Raw genomic sequence first — 9934 nt, 5'->3', positions numbered from 1 at the left:
TATGGTTATTTTTGTGGGGGTATTATTCACCTATTCTCCTAAAAAGGCATCAAAGCATGGTGGATAGAGAGCCAACCTCAAAGCTGTGAAGAGCTGGGGGTCAAGTCCTGCCTCTGATACTTGCCAGGTATAGGACAAGTTACTTCTTGGGACTTCCGTTTCCTCATTTGTAAAACTAAGACACTATGGTACAATTTTGTAGGACTGTCATGAGAATCAAATGAGATATGTAAATTGCTTTGTGCAAATTTTAAATATTATTTAAAATTTTTTATTGATTTGTGGGGTTATTATATCACCTTCATTTACAATACATATACAATATATCAGTTGCATATTATCCCCCTTCCTTCCCCTCCCCAAAGAGTCATCTCTTTTAATAAAGAATAAGAGAGAGAAATCAGTTCAGCAAAACTAACCATCACATCAACCAAGTCTGATTATATATCAACATTCCATACCCATAGCACCTTACCTCTTTGTAAATCTTAAAGCTTACAAATGTCAGCTATTATTACTATATAATCTTGGACAAGTCACTTCCTTTCTCTGGGCCAAAGTTCTCTCATTTGTAAAATGAGGGAAGATGGCTCAGACGATCTTTCTGCTGCAGCCATCTATGAATGTATGACCTCTCAACAACAAAAGGCATGACTCTAGCTCTGTTTCAACTATAAAATATGCAAGGCAGCCTCTTGTGTTAGGTGGCCACCTACTGGGTGCTAGGAAGGTCCCCTCTATTCCAAAACATCTCCCCTACTCAGGCATGAAACTGCCTGAAATTCTGCTTTTGGAGTCATTCCTTTGGACTAAACATTGTCACTGATTCCTCTTTGAAAATGAGAACATCTTTGTTATTTGTATAAAGTTATTAATAACTCAATAATAGTTTAAAAATCCATTGAGAAAGCAGAGTGTTGCAGTAGAAAGAATACTGCCCATCAGAGGACCTCATCTTAGATTCCACATCAGCTATTTACTGTGTGACCTTAGGCGAATCACTGCCCTTCTCTATCTCAGTCTCTTCATCTGTGGATTGAAGGTCAGACTGGCCTGCACGATCTCTATCAATTCTGATGTTCTCTGAGCTTCCTGGACAGCAAGAGAGTTGTGGTTGCCTTAAGGTACAGTGGAAGGAGGTAGTTAAGATGGTAGGGGTGGAGGGAAGATAAGAGGTTTAGAGACATCTGAAGTCTAGTCTTCTAGGCAGAAATCTGGTTCTAATGTGCCTCCAGAAATAATTATGCAGGAGAAAAACAGTAGCAACAACAAAACTATAATATCTTACAGGGAGCTTCATCAGGGCCTAGGGAGCCCCAAATTGGGGGGGGGGGAAGGTGTCATAATGACACCTAATGCACAGAGGTAGTTATGACCAGTTGGAGACAATCTATTTTACAGTTTTGCCTTTGACAGCCTTAAAAATGCCTCTAATAACCCCTGATTAAATCCAAGCTAGGTACAGAGAACTAAAAATTTTTTTTAAAGGCCTAGACTAGAGTGAAGTCTGCGGATAGCTCCTCGCTATAGGGGGAGTGTGGGTAGGGGCATGGGTGTCACACCCCCTGTAAACAAGGTCTCTTTCTGCCTCGTCAACCATTGCACACCTCCAGGTGCACTTCCTGCAATCGGGCCACCTTCCCTCAGGAGAAATGCCAACCCTTTAACTCACTCCCTCACCCAGCATCGCAGTAGCACCGTGCTAAGAAGGGAGACACCCACCCGCAGATAACCATCGCCTGATTTTGCAACAGGCTGAAGATCTGAGCTAGCAGAGGCACTAGTTAGTGGCAGGTCTCTGAGGATGGTTGAACTTGGGGACCCTTGAGCTGCCCCTCTAGTGGAGATCGCAAGGGATCTCCTGCCACTGCCCCCCACGTCCACCCTCACCACGTGGGCCAGGGCTCAAACCCCCTAGAAAATGGGCTCGGGAGGGAGCTGACAGTTCAATTAAATCAGGTGCTGGGATCGTGCAACCGGGACGCCGCCTGCACTGGCTCGACAGGGATTCCTGCTTCCCCAGCCAGAAGCCTGTGGTTTCAGGCACCACAGTCTTTGTGGCTGTTGCTTTTAGACCGAAATTAACTCAGGCAGAGCAGGCCCGGGCGGTGCGGAGCCAGCCGTCCGGCCCAGATCAGGCGCCTTGTCCGCTCCGGGGAGGCCCCAGCTTGTCCCGACAAGGAGGAGGCAGGCGAGGGACTCTAGCAAAGCGAGCGCTCGAGGCTGAATCCTCTGCCTCGAGGGAGGCCCACCCACAGCTGCAAAGATGATGGAACAGGACTTTAAGGGGGACCCCGATACCCCGCACTCCATCTCCTTCTCGGGCAGCGGGTTTCTCTGCTACTATCAGGTGGGGGCCGTGGATGCTTTCCGAGACCTGGCGCCCCGAATGCTGGATACGGCTTATCGCGTGGTAGGGACGTCAGCCGGCTCCGTGGTGGCTGCCCTGACCGTGTGCGGCATTGGCATGAGTAAGGAGTTTATTCTGCTTTCCCTACATCCCTGGTGAATCCTCTGGCAGGAAGCCTGGCCGTGGGTGCCAGCAAAGCACTTCTAAGTAGGCATTTGGGAACTGGAGGGGTCCTGAGCACATCCCAGGAGGGGAAATCCAGTCACTGGGTGGGCAGGGGCCCCTGCCTCTATCTGGTAGTTTGGGTAAATGACTCCTCTGCCTCTGGCTTTTCTACACATGATGAAAATAATAAACGCTGGCTTCCAGGAAAGACCTTACATACGAGTGTAACAGAAGCACAGCTTTAGGACTGGAAGGGACAGAAGAGATTATCTCCTTCCACCTTCTCTTTTCACAGATCAGGAAACAGAAGCCCATAGGGATTAAAAAGTGACTTTGCCCAAGGTATATGGTATCACGGAAAAGAATCTGGAGCTAAGGTATATGTGTGACTTTAGACAAGTCACTTGACCTCATAGCCTCAGTTTACATATCTTCAAAAATAATGGTCCCTGCTCTTTGACCAACTAGTTGTATGATCTAGAGCAAGTCATTTGATCTCTTGACCTTAGTTTCCTCATTTATAAAATGAGATGCTTGGACCAAGGTTCCTTTCAGCGCTAAATCTATAAAATGAATGACAGAGCTGGGATTTGAACTCAGGTCTTCTGACTTCCAGCATTCTTTTCTCTGAACTTTGCTGGGAGTAGGAAAGGTTCAGAGATTAACTAATCTAGGGTTTCCCTCACTCAAAGAGCCTTGGAACATTTCAGAACTTTCAACATTTCAAATGATCATTGGATTGAAAGCTGAAACAGACCATAGATATCATCTAGGCAGATATATCATATTGGAGCAGTTAGGTGGTACAGTGGATACAGCACCAGGTCTGGAGTCAGGAAGATCTGAGTTCAAATGTAGCCTCAGATCCTTCCTAGTTATATGAGCCCCCTGTGCAAGCCACTTAAACCCTCTTTACCTCAGTTTCCTCACCTGTCAAATGAGCTGGAAAAGTAAAGGCAAATCATCCAGTATCTTTGCCAAGAAAACCCCAAATGGGGTCAAGAGTTAGACCCAAACAGCAACAAAAGTCCAGCTCCCCAATATTTCCTCATTTCCTTTTTCTGAACAGGGTTACTAGGTAGATCTGAGGTGAAGGAGTTAGACATGGTATTTCCTGATTTCAGAAAGGCATTTGACATATTCCTATAGAGACTGCCACCTAATGCAGTGGATAGAGTCAGGAAAACAAGTTCAAATTCAGCTCAGACATTTACTAGCTGTATCACTTTGGGCAAATCAATTAAATTACTGTCTGCCTCAGTTTTCTCAACTGTCAAATGAGGATCATAATAACATCTATCTCACAGGGTTGTTGTGAGGACAAAATGAGGAACTATTTGTAAAAGTACTTTGCACAGTGCCTGGCACTTAAATCCTTGTTCACTTCCCCCTATATCCTTGTGGATAAATTGGAGAGATGTGGACTGGATGAGAGTTCAGCTCAGTAGATTTGGAACTGGTTGAAAGGCTAGATTTAAAAAAAAAAAAGGATAGAAGAAACATAGAAGGAGATTAATCAAAAGGACATCCCCAGACAGCCTTCTTTAGAGCCCTGGGCTGTTCAACCTTTTCATCAATGACTTGCATAGAAAGAATGTTCATTAAATTTACGAATGATTGAAACTGGGAAGGATGGCTAACATATTGGATGATAAATTTAGAATAAAAAAACTTAGTTGGTTGAAACAATAGATATAAGTGAAAAAGTTGAAACTTAATAGGGATTAGTACAAAGTTCTATGCTTGGGTTAAAAAAAATCCATAGCCCAAGTAGGGAAAGGTAACCTGCTCTGTGTGTGTGTGTGTGTGTGTGTGTATGAACTTGATATTAGTTAATAGTGTGCCATTAACTAAGAAAGCTAATGTCATTTTAGGTTGTATTAACAGATGCATAATGCCTGGGAAAAGGAGTATAAAAGATCCATTGTGTTCTGTCCCAGCCAGACCACAGCTAAGGTACTTAGTATAGTCCTAGTTGCTACATACACCTTAGGCAAAACATCAACAAACTGGAGAATCTTCAAAGGAGGCTCCCTTAGATGATGAGGGGGCTGAATATTATTGAATCAGAAGATTGGCTGAAAGAACTAGGGGAATAGTTGGCCTGAAGAAAAAACTGAAGGATGATATGAAAGCTGTCTTTAGGTATTTCAAAGGCTGTCTTGTGCAAGAGACAGTAGACATGTTTCCTGGGTTCCAGAGGGCAGAATTAGGAATAATGGGTAGAATTTGGAAAGAGGTAGATTTAATCTTGATTGAGGGAAAAACTTCTGAGTCATTAGAGTTGCTCCAAAGTAGAAGTCTGTCAGACCTGCTTGGCTTTTTCAGGATATGGTACATTCCCTATCCATGGTGATCTTCCGAATCTAGATGACCCACTGGCTGGGCATGTGAAAGGCAATTCTTACACAGGTATAAGTTAGATTGGTTGGACTCTGGGGTTCCTTCTAATTCTTTTTTTTTCTTTTTGGTGAGGCAATTGGGGTTAAGTGACTTGCTCAGGGTCACACAGCTGGTAAGTGTCAAGTGTCTTGAGGCCAGATTTGAACTCAGGTCCTCCTGACTCTGAGGCCCCTGTTCCTTCTGATTCTGAGAGCCTGTGAGTCAAACTGTGTATATTGACAATACCCATATAGGCTCTTCAGGGTTAGGGGAAGGGGAGGAAGGGAGGATGGAACAATCTTGGGATAAAGGAAAGTCAGGAGGAAAATGGTGGTATAAAATTGAGAAAAGTACGCCTTCTCACTTGCTGAGAAACAGTGTGTCAGAGTGTCTAGAGAGCTGGTCTTGGACCCAAAGATCATAGTTCAAGTCCTCTCCCTGACACATACTTGCTGTGTGACTGGGGCAAGTTTCTTAACCTCTCAGTGCTCTAAGCAATAATATAATAATAATAATTATAGCTGGCAATAATACATCCCTTTACATGGCACCAGGCATTTTAAGAGTATTATCTCGATTGAACCTCACAACAAGCCTGGGTGGTAGATGCTATTATGAGCTCCATTTTACAGTTGAAGAAACTGAGGCAAACAGAGGTTAATTGACTTGCCCAAGGTCACAAAACTAGGTGGGATTTGAACTCATGTCTTCCTGAATCTAGGCCTTTCTCTCTATTGAGTGTACCACCTAGCAATCTACCTTTAAAACTAAATTGCAGAGAAGTTGCTGACCTGCATTGGTAGAGGGCACTTTTTCATTTGGGAGACCTCTGTATCAATGGCTTTACAGGTTTATACCCTATCTGGCGGTGGGGATAGAGTATGGCCACACTTGAGAACCTAGAAGACCACATGTGGCCTCAGGCCACTCCTGTGCCTATCCTTTTATGCTGTATATTGTTATACTTCGTCTTTTGATGTTTGCATAATTTCAAATTTATTATTTTAAAGAGAAAATATCACTATATCCCTGTTGTAGGAATTGTTTCATGAAAGCCCTGTTCAAATCATGTGGCACCTCAGAGTCCTGTGGAAAGAAATTTGAGAAATGCTGACCTATCCTAAGCCCCTTATTTCACATTTTTGTTGTTGTTCAGTTATTTCAGTCATGTCTGACCCATCATGACCCGCTTTGGGGTTTTCTTGGCAGAGATCCTAGAGTGGTTTGCCATTTCCTTCTCTAGCTCATTTTACAGATAAGGAAACTGAGGTAAACAGGATGAAGTGACTTGCCCAGAGTCACACAGCTAGTAAGTCTTTGAATCTGGATTTGAACTCTGGTCTTCCTGATTCCAGGCCTGGTGCTCTATCTACCTCACTACTTAGCTGTCCTTTATTCTTTCGCATAGCAGGAAACTAAGGCACAGTTTCTAATAATAGGGAGATGATAGTTGTTTCTGTGCTCTGCCTTGAGCACACCACATCTAGAATGTTGTATTTAATTCTGAGCATCAAAGTGTAGGAAGGTTGTTGACAAGATTGCTTCTGCTGCTTGCTGTTTGTCCTTCCTTCTCAAAGAGGACCATGCCGTCAGGGAGGTGATGCCATGACTTACAAATGAATTGGATTTAAGTGAGGAAGGGCTGTGCAAAGTCACCAGCCTCACTTTCTCCTCCAGAGCCATCTGGGTCCAGTGGCCAGATATGAATCAGGACAACTAGAAAGGGTCCAGGATGCACTGGGGGACCTTGGCCTTTTCAAGCTAAGGTCTTTAACAGGTCTCAGTTTGAGGCAGTGCCCATTCAGTGATTAAGAATTAATAAAAATGGAGAACATTCAGAGGAGGGCAACCAGGCTCTCAGCATCCTTGAGTTTCTCAGCAAGCCTTGAATTCATGTCAGAGGAGGATAGGTTGAAGAAACTGGGAATATTTAGCCTGGAGGAGAGAAGGCTCAGGGTCCTTTTGAATGTCTGACATATATAGAGAGGAGGGTGGGAATGGTGGGGGCGAGGGGGGCTGTAAGAGGTCAGAATCAGGAGCAATGGGTTAAAGTTGTAAAAAGTCAAATATAGGCACCAAATGAAAAACACTTCCTCGTGATTAGAACTGTCTAAAAGTAAATGGGCTGCCTTGGAAGGTGATGGGTCCACCTTCTTTGGAGGACTTCTGGCAGAGGCAGGATGGCCCCTTGTCAGGTATGTTATAATGGAGATTCCTTGCAGGTATAGATTAATTCAGCCCATACCCACACCACTGGGAATAGATGGCTGCTGAGGTCTTTCCCAGCTCTCAGGATTCTGTGATTCTTTAAGACTCAAAGATAAGATGGGAAATGACTAGGTGAGGATCATACAGCTTAATAGTGGCAGAGCTAGGATTAGAATGTATGTCTCCTGACTTCTAATCCAGGAATCTTCCCACTGAATCACACTATATAGTTCTCTCTGTGTTAGGATTTGAGGGGACCTGGGAATGTTGTCCTAACCCCCAAATATTACCTCCAATGATGATTGAAATTCCACCACTGGAGAATCATTTTCCTAGATTAGAATTCTGCCAGGTGGCCTTTATTAAAACACAAAGACTCTTGGGAGGGACAACACTTTAGTGGGAATTAATAATAATAATGATGATGATGATAAGTAACATTTATATAGCTCTTACTAAGAGCTAAGTACCTTACAATTATTATCTCATTTGCTCCTCTCCATAACCCTGGGAGATAGGTGCTATTATTACCCCCATCTTACAGATGAAGAAACTGAGGCAAATAGAGGTTATGTGTTTTGCCCAGGGTCACACAGCTAATAAATTTCTGAGGTCTTGGGTCTTTCTGACTCCATGCCTGACACTCTATCCAATGTTCCATCTAGATGCTCTCAATTTGCTTTATCAGACCAGCTTTCTTTATGATGGGAGAAATAGAAGTAAGCTGAAAGCACTGGATACCTGGTAGAGCTGTAGGGTGGAAAAAACAGATTTGCAGTAACAGGATTCTGGTTCAGATCTCACTTCTGCCACTTACTACCTATGGGACTTTGGGCAAGTCACTTAATATCTCTGAGACTCATTTTTCTCATCTGAAAGACAAGGGGCTTGGACTATATGGCTGCCAAATTTCCTTTTAATTCTAAATCCAAAAATCTCAGCATAGCTTAAATCCTTAACAGCATTTAAGACATACACACACATGCATATATACACACATATACACATATGTAAGTGCATATGTATATAATGCGCATGTGTATGTATGTGTCTATACATAGAGATTTATATAGACCTATCTATCTATATCTCTATGTATCTCTATATCTATGGTCTAGGTCTTGATCCTGGCTTTGCTATTTACCGTGTTATTTTGGGCAAATCTTTTTCCCTCTCTAGGTTTCAGTGTCTTGGTCTATAAAATGAATGGGCTAGATTTAATAGACTCTTCTAGCTCTAGCTCTGGTGATCTTAATTGATTTAAGAAACATTTATTAATTGCTTGCTATGAACAAGTCACTGTTTCAGGTGTTGATTGGGATTTTAAAGGCTACTAACAAAAAAGCAGTTTCTGCCCACAAGTTTACCTTCCACTAGGGAAATAGAACACAGGTCAGTAAATATGAAGTTAACTGCACTCATCATGGTGGGGATCAGAGAAGGCTCAAGGTAGAGTACCTTCGACTGCTGAGAACAGAGAGATCTCTCAAAAATCCATTTTCCCACAGCATGAGGCTACCAACTTGAACTAATGTAACTGCTAAAAATAAAAACTGGGCAGTGAGGTATGGTAGAAAGATCCTTGGCTTGGGAATCAAAAGATGTAGACTCCAATTCTAGTGCTGACATTTTCCAGCTGTGTGACCTTGGACAATTTAGAGGGCTTCTGGTAGGAGGGGGCCCCTGACTGGAGCCTTGGAGAATTCCAAGAATCCCTAAGAGTTGGAGAGGAGGCCTTCTTGCAGTTCAGACATGGGGAAAGAGTTTGTATAAAGATGCAGAGATAGAGATGGGATGCTGAGTTCAGGAAACAGTCTAGTCTGGCTGGAATTTAGAGTGTGTGAAGGGGAATGATGTGAAACAAGGCTGGCTGGAGCCAGAATGTAGAGGGTTTAAGATGCTATGGTGATGAGGCAGGAGGTGCTAACAAGAGAAGTGGGGAGAGAGAGAGAGAGAGAGAGAGAGAGAGAGAGAGAGAGAGAGAGAGAGAGGTAGACAGACAGACAGACAGACAGACAGGCAGACAGAGACAGAGACAGAGACAAAAGGGGTTTAGTGGATGCCAAAGACAAATTTAACATCCAGCCTTTTCTGGGGTGAGTCTTGTTGACTCTAGATTTTAGAGAGATTCTGAGAAGGTTCTCATTGAAAAAGTAGGGTGGAGAACAGGGAGCAGACTGTGAAAGAATATTGGATCTGGAGTCTAAGGACCTAAGTGTGAATCCTGCATTTATTTCCTCCCTGTGTGACCTCGGATGCTCACTTAACCCCATAGGTCTCATTTGACAAATGACTGGACTACTTGACTTCTAAGGTTTCTTCAAGCTCTAAATCCTGCTATCTTAAGGGGAAAGTGCTATGCCCTTTCTGGGGGAAAATAGCCAATTGATAAATCATCTGAGAGTATTAATATTAATCAGACAGTCAACTAGCATTTATAAAGTGCCTACTATATGCCAGGAGCTGTGCTAAGCACTTGGGGTGCAAAGGAAGACAAAAGACAGTTCTTGCTTTCAAGGAGTTTACAATCTAATGAAAGGAGCTTAAAGTCTAATGGGGCTAGTTTTGATATTATTTTCTCATTCAAAATATTATCTGGCTGTTGGCTGGGTGAGGTGGCACATGCCTATAATCCCTGCTATTCCTGGAGGCTGAGGCTGGTAGATCAGTTGGGTTTGGGAGTTCTGTAGTGTAAGGCTGTCTACAATAAAGTCCATTAACAATATGGCGAGCCCCCATCGGTGAAGAACCACCAGGAGAGGTGAAGCAGGCAAGACTGGTGATAGAATGAGTCAAAGCTTCCAAGCCCATCGATCAACAGTGGGGTTG

The 9934-nt window shown here is 43.3% G+C and overlaps 1 protein-coding gene across 1 annotated transcript in view; it reads left to right on the top strand.

The window, feature by feature from the left end:
* The first annotated feature begins 2109 nt into the window (after positions 1-2109).
* The window catches only part of PNPLA1 (patatin like domain 1, omega-hydroxyceramide transacylase), a 75347-nt gene continuing 67522 nt past the window's right edge, over positions 2110-9934 (top strand). Inside the window, 1 exon segment of the mRNA XM_020999643.2 lies at positions 2110-2471. Within this exon segment, the coding sequence (XP_020855302.2) occupies positions 2267-2471 (205 nt within the window). The 5' untranslated portion in view covers positions 2110-2266.

Source organism: Phascolarctos cinereus, unplaced genomic scaffold, assembly GCF_003287225.1.
Source record: "Phascolarctos cinereus isolate Bilbo 61053 unplaced genomic scaffold, phaCin_HiC Scaffold_5;HRSCAF=322, whole genome shotgun sequence".
Taxonomy (NCBI): Eukaryota; Metazoa; Chordata; class Mammalia; order Diprotodontia; family Phascolarctidae; genus Phascolarctos; species Phascolarctos cinereus.
This window is presented reverse-complemented; position numbering and strand designations above follow the sequence as displayed.